Source organism: Suricata suricatta, chromosome 9 (genome assembly GCF_006229205.1).
Source record: "Suricata suricatta isolate VVHF042 chromosome 9, meerkat_22Aug2017_6uvM2_HiC, whole genome shotgun sequence".
Lineage (NCBI taxonomy): Eukaryota > Metazoa > Chordata > Mammalia > Carnivora > Herpestidae > Suricata > Suricata suricatta.
The window spans coordinates 9,852,348-9,869,119 of NC_043708.1; the positions used below are offsets into that span (position 1 = coordinate 9,852,348).

General features: G+C 42.6%; 1 protein-coding gene across 3 annotated transcripts in view; it reads right to left on the bottom strand.

The window, feature by feature from the left end:
- Positions 1-16,772, bottom strand: part of UNC79 (unc-79 homolog, NALCN channel complex subunit) — a 258,645-nt gene that overhangs the window by 15,237 nt on the left and 226,636 nt on the right. For all 3 annotated transcript variants that reach the window (XM_029952060.1, XM_029952061.1, XM_029952059.1), the window contains 5 exons: positions 12,957-13,046; positions 10,750-10,925; positions 9,643-9,829; positions 7,968-8,165; positions 6,083-6,160 (listed from right to left, as the gene is read on the bottom strand). In XM_029952060.1, the coding sequence (XP_029807920.1) occupies positions 6,083-6,160; positions 7,968-8,165; positions 9,643-9,829; positions 10,750-10,925; positions 12,957-13,046 (729 nt within the window). The remainder of the gene's footprint in view (positions 1-6,082; positions 6,161-7,967; positions 8,166-9,642; positions 9,830-10,749; positions 10,926-12,956; positions 13,047-16,772) is intronic.

Consider the following 16,772-nt stretch of genomic DNA (forward strand, 5'->3'; position numbering starts at 1 on the left):
AAAGGACCCCAAAAAGCCAAAGTAATGTTGAAAAAGTAAACCAAAGCTGGAGGCATAACAATCCCAGACTTTAGCCTATACTACAATGCTATAATCAAGAAGATATGGTACTGGCACAAAAACAGAAACATAGACCAATGCAATAGAAAACAGAAACCAGACATGGACCCACAAATATATGGGCAACTAATTTTTGACAAAGCAGGAAAGAGTATCCAATGGAAAAAAGACAGTCTCTTTAGCAAATGGTATTGGGAGAACTGGACAGCAATATGCAGAAGAATGAACCCGGATCACTTTCTTACACCACACACAAAAATAAACTCAAAATGGGTGAAAGACCTAAATGTGAGACAGGACACCTTCAAAATCCTAGAGGAGAAAACAGGCAACAACCTCTTTGACCTCAGCCGCAGCAACTTCTAACTTGACATGTCTTCGAAGGCAAGTGAAACAAAAGCAAAATTGAACTATTGGGGCCTCATCAAAATAAAAAGCTTCTGCACAGCAAAGGAAACAATCAACAAAATTAAAAGGCAACCAACAGAATGGGAGAAGATATTTGCAAATGACATGTCAGATAAAGGGTTAGTATCAAAAATCTATAAAGAACTTAACAAACTTAACAATCAAAACACAAATAATCCAGTGAAGAAATGGGCAGAAGATATGAATAGACACTTTTCCAAAGAAGACATCCAGATGGCAAACAGACACATGAAAAGATGCTCAACATCACTCATCATTAGGGAAATACAAATCAAAACCACACTGAGATGCTACCTCACACTGGTCAGAGTGGCTAAAATAAACACCCTAGGAAACAACAGATGTTGGGAATGATGTGGAGAAAGGGTAACCCTTTGCATTGTTGGTAGGAGTGCAAACTGGTGAAACCATTCTGGAAAACAGTGTGGAGGTTCCTCAAAAAATTAAAAATAAGAATTACCTATGACTCAGCAATAGCACTACTAGGAATTTATCTCAGGACACAGGAGTGCTGATTCGTAGGGGCACATGCACCCCCATGTTTAGAGCAGTGCTATCAACAATAGCCAAATTATGAAAAGAGCCCAAATGTCCATCAACTGATGAATGGATAAATAAGATGAGATCTATATACACAATGGAATACTACTTGGTGATGAAAAAGAATGAAAGCTTGCCATTTGCAATAATGTGGATGGAACTGGAGGGTATTATGCTAAGTGAAATAAGTCAGTCAGAGAAAGACAGATATCATATGTTTTTTTTTCACATGTGGAATTTGATAAACTTAACAGAAGACCATAGGGGAAGGGAAGGAAAAACAAACTACAAACAGAGAGGGAGGCAAACCAGAAGAGACTCTTAAATACAGAGAAGAAACTGAGGGTTAATGGAGGTGGCAGGTGGGTGGGGGCTGGGGAAATGGGTGATTGGCATTGAGGAGGGCACTTATTGGGATGAGCACGGGGTGTTGTATGTTAGGAATGAATTACAGCAATCTACTCCTGAAGCCAAGACTACACTGTATGTTAGCTAGCTTGACAATAAATTATTAAAGAAAAAAAAAACAGAAGAGGAAAGAATACTACCCAAATCATTATATGGTGCCATCATTACCCTGATACCAAAACCAAGAACAGTTATTACAAGAAAAGAAATTTACAGCCTAACATCCTTCATGAACATCAATGCAAAAATTATTTTAAAATGTTAGCAAATCACAATCCCAGACTTTAGCCTCTACTACAAAGCTGTCATCATCAAGACAGTATGGAATTGGCACAAAAACAGACACATAGACCAATGGAATAGAATAGAGAACCCAGAACTGGACCCACAAATGTATGATCAATTAATCTTTGACAAAGCAGGAAAGAGTATCCAATGGAAAAAAGACTGCCTCTTTAGCAGGTGGTGCTGGGAGAACTGGACAGCAGCATGCAGAAGAATGAAACTAGACCACTTTCTTACACCACACACAAAATTAACTCAAAATGGCTAAAGGGCCTGAATGTGAGACAGGAAACCATCAAAACCCTCGAGGAGAAAGTAGGAAACAGCCTCCTTGACCTGAACCGCAGTAATTTCCTACTCAACACATCCCCAAAGGCAAAGGAAATGAAAGCAAACATGAACTATTGGGACCTCCTCAAGATAAAAAGCTTCTGCCCTGCAAAGGAAACAATCAAGAAAACTAATAGGCAACCGACAGAATGGGAAAAGAGAGTTGCAAATGACATATCAGATAAAGGGCTAGTATCCAAAATCTACAAGGAACTCACCAAACTCCACACCTGAAAAACAAATAACCCAGTGAAGAAATGGGCAGGAGACATGAACAGACACTTCTCCAAAGAGGACATCCAGATGGCCTACAGGCACATGAAACGATGCTCAATGTCACTCATCATCAGGGAAATACAAATCAAAACCACACTGAGATACCACCTCACGCCAGTCAGAGTGGCTAAAATGAACAAATCAAGAGACTACAGATGCTGGTGAGGGTGTGGAGAGACTGCACTTTCCTATACTGTTGGTGGGAATGTAAACTGCTGAAGCCGCTCTAGAAAACAGTGTGGAGGTTCCTCAAAAAACTATCGATAGAACTCCCTTATGACCAGCAATAGCACTGCTAGGGATTTCCCCAAGGGATACAGAAGTGCTGACGCATAGAGGCACATGTACCCCAATGTTCATAGCAGCACTGTCAACAATAGCCAAATCATGGAAAGAGCCTAAGTGTCCATCACCTGATGAGTGGATCAAGAAGATATGATATATATATACAATGGAGTATTACATGGCAATGAGAAAGAATGAAATCTGGCCATTCGTAGCAAAGTGGATGGACCTCAAGGGTGTCATGCTAAGCGAAATAAGTCAGGCAGAGAAGGACAGATACCATATGTTTGCACTCATAGGTCTAACAGGAGAACAGGAGAAACCTAATGGAGGACCAGGGGGAGGGGAAGAGGGAAAGAGAGTTGGGGAGAGAGAGGGATGCAAAACTTGAGAGACTATCGAATACTGAAAACGAACTGAGGGTTGAAGGGGGAGGGGGAGGGGAGGAAAGAGGTGGTGGTGATGGAGGAGGGCACTTGTGGGGAAGAGCACTGGGTGTTATATGGAAACCAATTTGACAGTAAACTATTAAAAAATGTTAGCAAATAGAATTCAGCAAGACATAAAAAGGATAATACACATCACAACCAAGTATGGCTTCTCCCAGGAATACAAGATTTGTTTAACATTCAAAAATAAATCCATAAAATTCACCTTGTTATCAGTCAAAAAAGAATACTCAGATGTAGAAAAAGTATTTGAAAAGTCCTACATTTATTCCTGACAAAAAGCCTCAGCAGACCAGGAATAGAAGAGAACCTTAGTCTGACAAAGGGTATCTATGACAATCTGACAGCTAAAATTTATATTTAATGAGGAAAGACGGAGGCGCTCTTCCTACCATCAGGAACAAGACAAGGTTTTTGACTCTCATGACTTCTATTCAACTTGCACTAGAGGATCAAGCCAGAGCATGCGACAAGGCAAAGAAATAAAAGGTAGAAAGACAGGAAAGGAAGAAATAAAGCTGCCTTCTTTGGCACATGACATAATCGTCTGTACAGTAAAGCTGATGAGATCTACAAAAATGCTACTAGCACTAATAGATGAATTGAACAGTTTTCAGGTTAGAAGATCAATACAATATCAGTTATGTTTCTAAATACTCGAAATGAACAATCAGAAATTTAAATATAAAAGCTTATCATTTATAATACCCTAGGGTTATGCTAATATAGGGACAAATCTGACAAAAGTATGCTAGTCTTGTATATAGAAAACTCTAAAATATTGCTGGAAAAGCTTTAAAAAAAAACCAGAGAGATACACTGTGCTTGTGAACTGGAAGATTCAATGTTGTTTAAGACCTCAGTTCTCCCTGGATTAGGCAAAGATTTAAAAAATACAACCTTAAAGCATGATCCATAAAAAAAAAAAAAAATTGGCTAAATGGTAGTTCTTCAAAATTAAGACCTCCTGCTCTTCACAAGACATCCCTAAGATAATGAACAGACAACTTCAGGGAAAATCTTTGCATTATCACACATCTGATAAAGGACTTTACCTTAAAATGTAATTATAAGGGGAAAAAAATCCAACCCTATAATAAATGCACAAATAATTTTAACAGACACTTCATCAGGCAGATACATGGATGGCAGATAAGCACGTGAAAAGCTGCTTCACATCAACTGTCAATAGGGAAATGCAATTTAAAACCATGTTGAGATACCAATATGCAATTCTTAAGATGTCTAAAGTGAAAGACTCACTACACCAAGTATTGACAACGACGTGCAGGAACTGAAATGCTCATACATTGCTGGGGTTTATACACATATATGGGTTTATATATAGTCATTCTGCTCCTAGGTCTTTACCCAATGTACATGACAGCACATACCTACACAAAGACTTGTACATGAATGTTCATACCAGGTTTATCTGTAATGGCCCTAAATTGAAAACAGCCCAGATGTCCATGCAATGATGAATGGAAAATCAAAAGGTGATATATCCATGGGGCGCCTGGTGGCTCAGTTGGTCAAGCGTCCGCCTCTTGATTTCAGCTCAGGTCATGATCCCACAGTTTCATGAGTTCAAGCCCCTGCAGAGCCTGTTTGGGACTCTCTCCTTCCCTCTCTCTCTGACCCTCCCCTGCTCACACTCTGTCTCTCTCAAAATAAATAAATAAACTTAAAAATTATTTTAAAAAGGTGACATATCCATACAATGGAATACTACTCGGAGAGAAAAAGAAATGATCTATTGATACATGCAACAAAATGGATTAATCTCAATGTTATTCTGAATGAGAGAAGGAAGGAAAAAAGCCTAAGAATTGTGTCCATCCATTTATATAAAATTCCAGAAAATGCAAAGTAGCCCTCAGTGACAGAAAACAGACCAGTAACTGCCTGGGGACAGAGGTGTGGAATACAAGAGTGGTGGAAGAGAGCAACTAGAAAGAAGACGGAACACCTTTAGGGGTGTGCGGGACATGCTCACTAACTTGATTATGGTGATGTTTTCACGGATATAATCTATGTGAAGACTTATCAACTTGTACATTTTAAATATGCATAGTTTACTGTATATAAATTATACTTCGATGAAGCTGTAAAAAAGAAAATCAGGTATGATCATCCGAGCGTCAGTCAGATCATTTCTGTCATGGTGCTGGGTTTTGCTATTGACCATCAAGCTAGAAAAGCTCTCTCTACCCGACTTGAACCGCTGCCTTGCAGTGTTTGGACAACAGCCAAACTTTCCCTGACACTGGGTTGCTTTTCTCCAGCATTGTGTGAGGTAACTTGACGGGTGACCTTTACTGAAGAACAGAGACAACCAAAGAATGAAACAGCAAGTTATAAGGTGCCGAGCTGACCCACTTTGTGTGGTGGGGGTGGTGGCGAGGGCTGAGCCACTGGAATCCAGACATGACAGGTAAACAGGGAGCAGGACAGGTAGAGGAAGGACAAATTAAAATCTGTAAGTGAGAAACCAAGTTCTCCTTTACTCGAATTTTTATCACACTAGTATGTTTCTGATGTCCTTGGACAGATAACAAATACTTAAATTACACCCATAGACTACACGGTGATTTAGAACAGTAATATTAGAAATGAAATTAAGTTACCTTAGAGGAAAGTACTAGCTACCAAGTCAAACAATTAAAGACTATTTTCCTTGGTTTTCTGGATATCTTGCAAGGTGAGGCACCACCAATCAATTTCTGTGGCCATAAGGTCATTTTCAGATCGACGTTCCCCAGTAATATTTTAATTACTTGTGTTCACATGCAATCAGGGTCCCAGGTAGACTTGGTCGCAGTGGTAGAGCAAGAGCAAAACTAACACGATAACCATTTGGTGAAGGGTTGTCCCATGGGCCTGAGTCCTCCAGCCCACAACTCTGACTGTCACATTCAATCAGTTTTCTTTTCCTTTTCAAAGGCACATTCCCAGTAAATCCACACTTGTTTTTAGCAGCAAGAAATAGTCTTATAAAAATCATAAGATTTTCCTACCTTGACAAAAATTGTTGAATTGCATTCTTGCAATGCCTCCATTAAACTAATCACATGGAGACACACCATTTCTACCATCTGAAACGACAAACACGAAAATCAATTCCACTCCCAGTAACGCAGAAACCCTGAAAGCTAGTCTGCAGCCAGCAGCCACCGAAGACCCATGTCACGTGCCCGCGAGGCATTGGGCACAATGACCACAAGAAGTAGTGTTTATTCGCCTCTAAAACTTCAACTAGAAAGTGACTTTAAAAACGTCAACTATCATGCCTTCCTTACCTAACTTAGGGCTGCCAATGCAATTCCGGTATTGATCTCGCTAATCTGCACTGCACTGTGATTCATACCAGAGGATAAATGTCTTCTGGTTCCTTCCATCCAACTATGAAATTTGGGCTTATGTCCTTTTTTCCATCTTGACCCTCTTTCCACAATTTCTTCACCTGGGGTGGCTGTTTAATTTATTACACACCTGTCTTTGTGACTTGTTCTCTATGGAATAGGGTAGTCACATTGATTAACAGTTCAAAAGTCCCTGATCAGAAATTCCTAAGGCTGGATTTTAAACACTCCAAGGGGATTTTACCAGACTGGAGTATATAGTTTAACACACTTTCCAGAATAAAATGAATTCAAATCCATTAGGAGCATTACTTGTACAAAACTCATTTGTAACAGATTCCTTTCTAATGTTTACATATCACAGAGATTTGGAGCAGAGGTATTAATGGTGTCAAAAAACTAATGACAACAGAAGAAAACCGAATCTCTAAGTTCCCAGTTTCGTTGTCTGTAAAATAACAGAATCCTTGATCTCCAAACTCTTCTTTAGTCTCAGACTCTATGATCCAATGAATGTTTCTGAGAACTGTTTGTGCACCCTAAAATTGTCACATAAATTTCCTCTAAACTGAACTAAAATACCTCTCTCCATACAGAATTTTCTTGTAACATCTGCTTCTCTAAAGAAAAGAAAGTGCTTCACCAAAGGAAACCTATAATCCCCTTTCCAATTAGAGCTGGAAGAAAATGTTTCGTAGAGTAGTATCAATCAATCAAAAGTCATTTATGTCTTTTGTGGACGGGGCCTTGCTGGGTTTCTGGGCACACTGGCATCATCATTATGATGTTCTTCTAGATCTCCTGCCCCTCACAGAGGAGAATTCACCTGATAAAGCCCCCATAACCAAGATACTAACTGTTGCTTTCTCCACTGAGAATCCTCTTCCAAAGTAACAAAGGACTTCCTTGTAAATTTCTTCCATACACCTTCCAAGCCTGACTTCAAAGGCTAACCCAAGCTTGTTCAATGAAGTGGACCCCTGCTAACAATACCTCAGATACTTTCCAGTGAGGTTTAGAGTAGCCCCTCTCTTGGTGAGCCGTCTGAGTTAAAGCTGAACTGGATTTGAAGACTGAGGGTGGCGGGAGATTATAGGTGTTCCTGGGCAATTCAAAAAGGTGAGGCTCTTTCCAGGGTTTGAGCCCTGGTTGGAATGAACACGTGTGGTTGGTCTGCTCTCCAAGGCCACCCAAGGGTGATCCAAGTGGCTAGGAGTTTTCCAAACTGCCTTGGAATCCAAAAATAACATGAATCTCCTTTTGACTTTATAATTAAACAAAACAGCCCTTACAGGTAGAAGTTTCATATAAACTTTTTCTTGGCCCTAAGCAGAGCAAACAAAAGTTGTTTTTACTAAATTTATTTGTTTGCTCTGTTCTTCATCAAATTTATTTCACAAGCAGAACACCCAGATTATAATATAAAAACCCACCAATCCATTGATATATTACAATTGAGATTCTTAAAGAACAGGTAATGCGAGCCCCGGGTGCAGGTTACACCTTTTATCCAAGACGGGAAACCTATTCGTGGACTCACCACTTTGTTGTGAGCCATCAGCTGAAGGATGCTGGGTGTCACCCTGCTCCAAAACTCCAGCGCGGTCAGGATGGCCGTGAAGCTGAATTCATTCTGACTTTGGACGTTGGTAGCTACGGCACTTTGTTCGCAATATACGGTCCAGAGCTGAGCAAAGATAAATGCGTGGAAGAGAGAACACATATGCAGCACGGAGGTCTGAAAAGGAGGAGACAGGAGCCGTTACGTTTCAGTGGGCTACAGTGCTCCACGGGGCCCGTCCTGCACGGCCTCAGCCTCCTGAGAGGCATGGCCACAGCACACCTACTTCCAGAGATCAGAGGCTGAAGCAGTGCTCTGTGAGTTACAGATTCGTGATTCACCACCGTAAGCAATCTGCTTTTCGCTGTCAGTGGGAGTGTGCTGAGAGAGCAAAGCATCTTTCCAGAGAAAAGGCACCTTAGTCTGCAGAGCACTACCCACCCCTGTGCCTGTGCATGACAATGACGCTCTCATCACTAAACTAGATGGGGGAGAACAATCATTCTACCGTGTCGAGGTGCTTCCCCACCTGAAACATGGGGAGGACAGCACCCTCCTCAAAGAGCTGGGGTTAGGAGGAATCAGGTGGCATGTTGGAACGCACTGCCCAGCACTCACTAATTATACTATTACCAGTAGGAGAAACGGCAGCAGCAAAGACATTATAACTACTAGCAGTGACCACTGACTGAGCAAGCACCTACGAGGTCCCAGACACTGTGCTAAAGACTATTTCCAAAGGTCCGTAATTCTCAAAGCATCCCCTTGTCTCTTTTACAGGTGAAAAACTAGAGCTCAGAGAGGTCACAAGGTCAAGGTCAGAAATTACAAAGTACCATCATTAGGAATCAAACACAGCTCTGGCTTTAAATACTAGGACCTGACTGTCTGATCCCTTTTGCAAACATCACTTAGGCCATTTGGATGGTTCTCTACTTTATCACAGAGTCAGCTTGCCCTGGACCTCATCCCCGCTGCTCCCAAACCCACCCTGATTTCCCAGAACTTGCCTCAGCTTGTGAAGGGCCCTTGGCTTCTCGTAGCTGATTAGGACCAGTGTGTCTGGTTTGCTTACACTGGCTCCTGACTGCTGCCTGCCTTGGGTTTACTTTATTCCCTTAAGCACATCATCTGTCTACAATTTACAAAGTTCCTCTGTGTGGATGATTCCAGGGAGCGACCAACCGAGCACTTTAGTGAGTTCCCAACTGGGCTTCTTATTTTCATTTTGTATCTTTATGTATCTATCTCTAGAGATGTGAGTTGGAAAGACGGTGCATGAAAAATTAGAGCATAAATTTCCCTCCAATTCATATTCGGTTCCAAAAACTGATCAGGGGATTTTTATTATATTCCTAGCCTTTTATTTCTCTTCATTATTTTGAGGCAGAGATGCCTAGGAAGCTGACTCTTGCTTGCCTCCAAAATTTATCTTTATAAAAGTAAACAAATACAATTTAAGGGGCAAGAAAAGATAGTGCAGGGGAATTTAGACAACTGTAATTAAGGCACTAGCCCAAAGTTGCTTTCCTGACATCCACAGGAGGGCAAGTGATAAGATGCCTTTTCTTCTCAGAAGAAACCTAATAGGCTGATAAGGGTTTCCATTAGCAGTTTCGATGCCTATGGTCTTCAGGGTGCAGAAATGGCTCACCTTCGATTGCTCTGGAAATCCAATCAGGATGACAATGAGATGGTCTGCAATGTGAGAGCCGGCGTCCAGAGGGATGGGCAGGCACGGGGAGGAGGCGTTTGGACATACCGCGTTATGAGTGAGGGAGCCCAGCAGTAGCCAGGACAGCAGGCGGATGCGGGAGATACACTCGATGAATTCTTTTGGCCTATCGAGTAGAAGGAAGTGTTAGAGGCGATTTTTATGGTTTCTGTCTTGTTGGGCGCTCACCAGCTGCTTACGGATGGCGTTAAAAGTGCAGTTTTATAGGCGATCACATACAATAAAACACCCAGGTGACAGTGCCAACAGAATGATGTATCTGTTTTTCTGCTCGCACGCTCTAAGCCGGGACCTTAGCCGCTTGAGCAAAGAGCAGCTTCTGGTGACACGGGATTAAAAATCATTCTTCCACCAACCTGGCTGCCTTTTTGACTAGCTCCTTTGTCTAAACTCTTTCTGCTCCTTAGAAAGTCTGACATGTCCCCTAGAGGGGAAGGAATAGAGGCGGAGACCTAACACACAGCCACCCATCTTCCTCCCCTGCAGTCATTGTCTCCCACCGCCCTCCTCGCCCCAACTGCAAGCCTTCCTTCCCTCAGGCCAGGGAGCTGACCCTGCAAAACGGAGGGCTCACCGAGAGCACCCATGGCCCCTCCCTTCTCCGCCTCCCTGTGCTCTATTTCATCCTGCTAGGGATTCTGTTCCAGCTGCAATCCACATGTAAGCGGAAGGCAGAAGCTATGTAAGTGCTCAATAAATACCTATTGATTTATTTAACTAGTTGAAATTAAGAGTTAATATTGCACTTCTAAGCTCCAGGTTTTCATCATCCATCAGGATGTGGCTGAGGTTTTCATAAGAGGGCAGGTTCCTGTTACTGGCAGCACAGCATGACGTGCTCGTGTTCAAAAACTGCCACCAGGTCAGTAAGTACGGAAATGCAGCTCACCCCCTCACCCCCCGCCCCCACCAATCACACAGCACTCCCATAAATCTCCAAGGCATTCACTTGCTCTTACAGAGTCCCAGAAAACTCGGGGCAGTTCCCTGACTTCAGGACCCTCACCGCTCTACCAAGGGCCCTACCCTTGTTGCATTGCAGAGGGCGGATGATAGAGCCAGGGCAGGTAGCGAGTCACGGCCTTGTTATCTCTGTGGTTGCCCCGGGAGATTTCCATGGCTGTGATCTGAGCCAGCCCAACTTTGAGGTGTCCGCCAAAGGTGTCTTCGTGCAGAGGCTGGGAACACGTCTTCATGTGGCTCTGCAAAAACAAATAGCATTTTCATGGCTTTGGCAGAGTACCTGGAAAATTCTTAGTTGCTCTTTAAAAAGATCAGGATGTCACTCCCACCTCCTGTCACCACTCCCAAGTATGCAATCCACTTAAGCTTCTGCAATAGTTCCCCATTGTTCTTAGGCTAAAGTGGGGGGGCTGGGCAGGGATTTCCTTAGCATGGCCTAAAAAGCCTAGAATGATCTAGCAACTGGAGACTTTTGCATCTTACCTCTTTATCCCCTCTACACTGGCTCCCTCCCATTACCGGCCTTTGCTCGAGCTGGCCTCTCTGCCCAAAACACGGTTCCTGACTCTCTTCACCTAATTAACTGCTATTCACTGTTCAGATTTTGGCTCAAGTGTCACTTCCTCCAGGAAGACTTCCCTGACCTATGAGAAGCTCCTAGACCACTGAGTACCCCTTCTTCACACCAATTAAGAAAGTCACAATTTTTCTTTACCTTGTATGAGATTTCCATAAATTGGCACCCTACTACCATACTGTAAATTAAATGATCATGGTTACTGTGTCTTTTTGCTCACTGTATCCCTACATGCCTAGAACAATGCCAGGCACATTAGAGGTGCTCAGTACATATTTGTTGAATTAATGTAGAAAAGTTCCTTTTCTCAGTGTGGCTTAGTGGAAAGAGCACTGAAATGGAAACTGAGATCTAGGCTTCAGCCCCAGTTTAGGTCACTTGCCCCTTGGCCTTTCTGATCTGTCTCCTAATCTACGTGAAATCAGAGGGTTGGATTATGTCTCCGGTCCCCGACCTTTGATCACCATGTACCCTTCTTTCTGTTTTTCTCTGTATTTTGAAAGTGGTTCTAAAGCTAGCTAAAGTGTTTCGGTAACAAGATCTCCTGTCCTTGACACTGGATGCCAAAGCCATCGGAGCGTGGGCAACCAGATTCCGTGCTCCGTAACCAGCACGTGGTCAAGGGCCAGGGGCGCTGACTCTGGAATGCCAGGTCCAGAGACTGTGAGCAGTTACCAGTTTAAATTCCAGTTCTACTTGCCACCTAGCATTTGCAAATCCATCGCTATCCCAGGAAGAACTTGGATCACCTGAGCAGAGTCTAGAAACTGAGTTGGGTGGTGGAGGAACCTCACTTGTAGCTGATGAGCTTCTGGGACGACCAGATCTTATCTATCAGAAAGGGACCGTTCCGTGCCAGGCTGCCATCTGGCTGCTCCTTGGCCCGCGCTTGGATTCTCTTCTGCCCGCTGTCCAGGGTCTTCCCCAAATCTCTCCGACTATCAATCCTTTGGCTCCCTAGTCCACTCATGGCAGGGAAGTTGACTTACATCAGCAAGTCACCCCACCCTGCGAAGCACTCAGTCAATAAGCTCCACAACCTCCCTGGGATCTGGCCCACTTGCAAATCAGAGTTTGCTCCGTCCCTTGTCTTTAATTATTTTCTTGAAGAAGAGAGCTTTGATGCAGATAACCATGAAAGGCTTATGTTTGCATACTGTGTTCCGGCTTACAAAGGTCTCTTTGCATGCACTGAGCCACATCAAACCTCATAAGAGCCGGCAAAGGTAGATATTAGGCTTGCGTCACAAACGAGGGAAGGGAGGCTCAAAGGTAGTTAGTTCAGTGACACCACATGGCATCATGAAAAGAGAACGATCTAGAGCCACGACAGTCTTAGGCCAACCCTGACTCCACTGCTTACCAGGAGCGCCACCCTGAGCACGAATCGCTGCGCCACCCAGGCCTCAGTTTCTAAATCTCTGGGATGGGGACACTTTAACGGGCACCGGGAGAACTGAATGAATGGCAAAAGTAGAGCCGAGCACAAAACTCCTGCGCGTGAACAGCCTCTCCTTTCTCTTTTCCCTCTCGCACAGCCTGAACTCAGTTCTCCAGGCTCCCAAGACAGGGTCTTGTTAGGAGCACCACGGCCGTCACCCAGGTAACAATAAATCCCATCGGTCTGTGTGATTCCCTAAAACCGCCCCTGTGTCTTGCGCACGGAGCAGCGAGCAGTCAGCAGGCCTCTTACCTTCAGCTTGGTGAGGGTGTGCATGTCCGCCATGAAGTCCAGGACCTCGCTGATGTACTGCCTCACACACTCCATCGCGGCTGTCCCACACTGAAACACAAGGACAGGCCGGCTGGGCCCTCGGAGCCGCCGCCTTCGGTCTGGCCCTGACTGCGGGCACTGCCTTGTTGTGACTTCACGCTGTTTACTAACGAGTCATTTCAGATTCTGGAGTTCTGACTCACTGCCTTACTCTCCACAGTCCGTCACCGTCTGCCCGCAGTTCGGACAAAAATTGATAAAAGGTTTGTGGTAAAGAGCTAAGAAACAGGGGCCACTGAGGATAGGCAGAGTTAACATGCTTTTTTTCCACTGAGTGATCTGATTTTTGGTGGCTTGTTTTTGTTTCTTTGTTTTTGTTTTAATACAATTTACTGTCAAGTTGGCTAACATACAGTGTACACAGTGTGCTCTTGGTTTGGGGAGTAGATTCCCATGATTCATCGCTTACGGACAACACCCGGTGCTCGCCCCTGCAAGTGCCCTCCTCAATGCGCTTCTGTTTTTGTTTTTGTTTTTGTTTTGAGAGAGGAAGAGAGAAAGTACAAGCAGGGGAGGGACAGAGAGAGAGGAAGCGCGAGAGAGAATCCCAAGCAGGCTCTGCACCATTAGCACACAGCCCGACGTGGGGCTCAAACCCACAAACTGTAAGATCATGACCTGAGCCAAAACCAAGAGTAGGACACTCAACCGACTGAGCCACCCCTGTCTGCTTGTTTATAAACTGGTCTGAGGGCACCAGTTAAGTGTCTGACTTCAGCTCAGGTCATGATCTCTGGGTTCGTGGGTTCGAGCCCTGCATCAGGCTCTGTGCTGACAGTTCAAAGCCTGGAGTCTGCTTTGGATTTTGTGTCTCCTCCTGCTTCTGCCCCTCCCGTCTCTCTCAAGAATAAATAAACATTAAAAAAATGTAAACTGGTCTGTATACACAGATTTATCCTCTGTAAAGCCATTAGGATCAGAGTCCTTATGACCTGAACCACCTTAAAACTACAGTAACCCTTATCATTCTGGGAGTCCTAGATACACATAAAACACATGCCACCTAATTCTAACACCAGAATCTCAAATCTTTTTCCATCAAAAAAGAAAAGTATATAAGCAAACATCATGTTTGCTGAAAGGGCCAAAAGGTTTCATATTCAAGTCACTTACAATTTAACTCCTTACACGCAGCGGGCGCACTATTAAATAGATAAATGTGTGATGGCTGCGTTCTTGCTAGGGATAAAGCAAGAAAAAAAAAAAGAGAGAGAGAGAGAGATGATCAGCTTCCCCACACGCACTGGCAGCATGTTTGGGAAGTTTTAAAGGCAAAGAAAGCACACTTGTGTCTCTGGTCATTAAAGGACATCAGCCTGCCTCGGGCAGTGCAGCGACCTCAGGATTATAAGCAAAGAAAAGGAAACCGAGCCGGCGGCCGCATCAAGGCTGTGCGAGCAAACCCACACATCAGGCCGGGTGGGATGCGGATCAAAAGGAGGCCGTCTTTGAAACCATCTGAATACTACGCTAAGGCCTTTCTCAGCTTTCTTTTAGAAGATCTGGAACATTATATACGTAACGAGCTCACCAGTGGCTCTCATTTCCCATATTCATGTACATCTGCACAGCCCTGCACTGCATCACCTTCTATCTCTTCTGTAACGTTACGCCTGTCAGGTCCTCTGACAGGGTAACAAACAGTAAAATGAGGTCATTGGCGGTTCTGTCAGAGTGTTCTCCAAGCATTTCATATGTCCTAAGGTTTTCTTCTTTTAATTTAAATCGAGTGAAGGAATTATAAAAGGTTATTGTGTTCTTGCTTTTGGAATATTAATCCTTTGGCGCAAGAAAGGATTTCCCTCCGATTTATTCCATTTTCTCTGACCTTTCACACGTCATGCAAACAGGAGCATGTACTCTGCTCTTTAGTTTCTTGAAGGGGATTTGATTCTTTCACAGGCAGTATTTTATATCATTTCAACTAGGCAAATGTCAAAGAAAATAATTACCAGGAGCATTATTCAATATTTGTCTTTTCACTTTGAATTTCAAAGAATAAGAGCAAAGAATTTACTAATATTCAGTTACTTTTGCTCCAGAGACAGGATCTACATCTAATAAAAGCCTTAAAATACAGCATTACCTTAGGGAGCCGTCTACACTTATAAAACAAAGCATATAATTTCCAATCCACCATTTTTCTTTTCTACTTTGCAAAACATATGTATAACCGTGGTGTGTTGTTTAAAAAAAAGAAAAAACAAAGAGCCAACCTCCACTTGTTTCTGAAGGCCTATATTTATTTCAATAGGAAACTGAAGATAAGGTATTGAAAAGGTACTCTAGACTCAAACACATGAATGCAAGTGGATCATATCCAATTCTTCCTTGAAACTTTTGTCTGAGTTTAAAGTTATGTTTCTTAGATTCTTAGACACATGCTCAGTGTCGAAAGCTTGGAAAATAGAAATTAACAAAAATCACATAGTCCTAACTCCTGTCCTCCATCTGTGAAAACAGCCACCACTGATATTTCCTTCCAATGTGTTTTGAACACACATAGCATACACATATACATATAATTTTCATAAGGCTGAGATAGTTTTTTCTAACCTGCTTTTAAATTAAATCCATCATAAACATTTCTAATTAGTTACTCTTTGAAAACTTGATGTGGTAGCCATATAATAGTCTATTTCATAGATGTCCCTTACTTTATTTAAACAATACACTAATGTTGGTCAACACACACAAAAAAAATCTAACAATGGGCAGAAGACACAAATAGACACTTTTCCAAAGAAGACATCCAGATGGCCAACCAACATATGAAAAAATGCTAAACATCACTCATCATCAGGGAAATAGAAGTCAAAACCACAATGAGATATCACTTCACACCTGTCAGAATGGCTAAAAATAAAAAGACAAAAAATAAAAAGGGTTGGTGAGGACGTGGAGAAAAAGGAACCCTTGTATCATGTTAGTGGGAATGTAAACTGGTACAGTCACTGTAGAAAACAGTGTGGAGGTCCCTCAAAAAACTAAATACAGAAACACTGTATAATCCAAAAAGTCTACTACTGGGTATTTGCCCAAAGAAAACAAACCATTAATTCAAAAAGACATATGCACCCCTACGTTTACTGCAGCATTATTTATAATAGCCAAGATATGAAAGCAGCTTAAATGTCCACCCATAGAAAAATGGAGAAGGAAGATGTGGAGTGGAATATTATTCAGCCACGAAAAGGATGAGATTGTGCCATTTGAGACATGGATGGACCTAGAGGTATAATGCTAAGTGAAATAAGGCAGACTGAGTAAAATAAATACCAAATGATTTCACTCACATGTGGACTCTAAAATAACAAGGAAGTATAAACAAACAACTGAAAAGCAGGAGCAGACCTATAAACAGAGAACAAACTGATGGGACCCAGAGGAGAGAGAGGTGAGGGTATACAAAATGAAGGGAGTGGGAGACACAGTCTTCCAGTTATGAAATGAAGAAGTCACAAAAATAAAGGCACAGCATAAGGGATATAGTCAATGATACTGTAACAGTATCGTATGGTGACAGAAGGTAAATGTCTTAGGGGTGAGCACCGTGTAACATATAAACTTGTGGAATCATCACATTGTACACCAGAAACTAATGTATCATTGTGTCTCGACTATACGCAAATGTAAAAAGTTTTAAAAAAACAATATGCCAATGTTAGATCTTAATTTTGCTTCCATATTTTTACTATTTTAAATGCTGCTTTAATAAATACATTCCTTATGTGT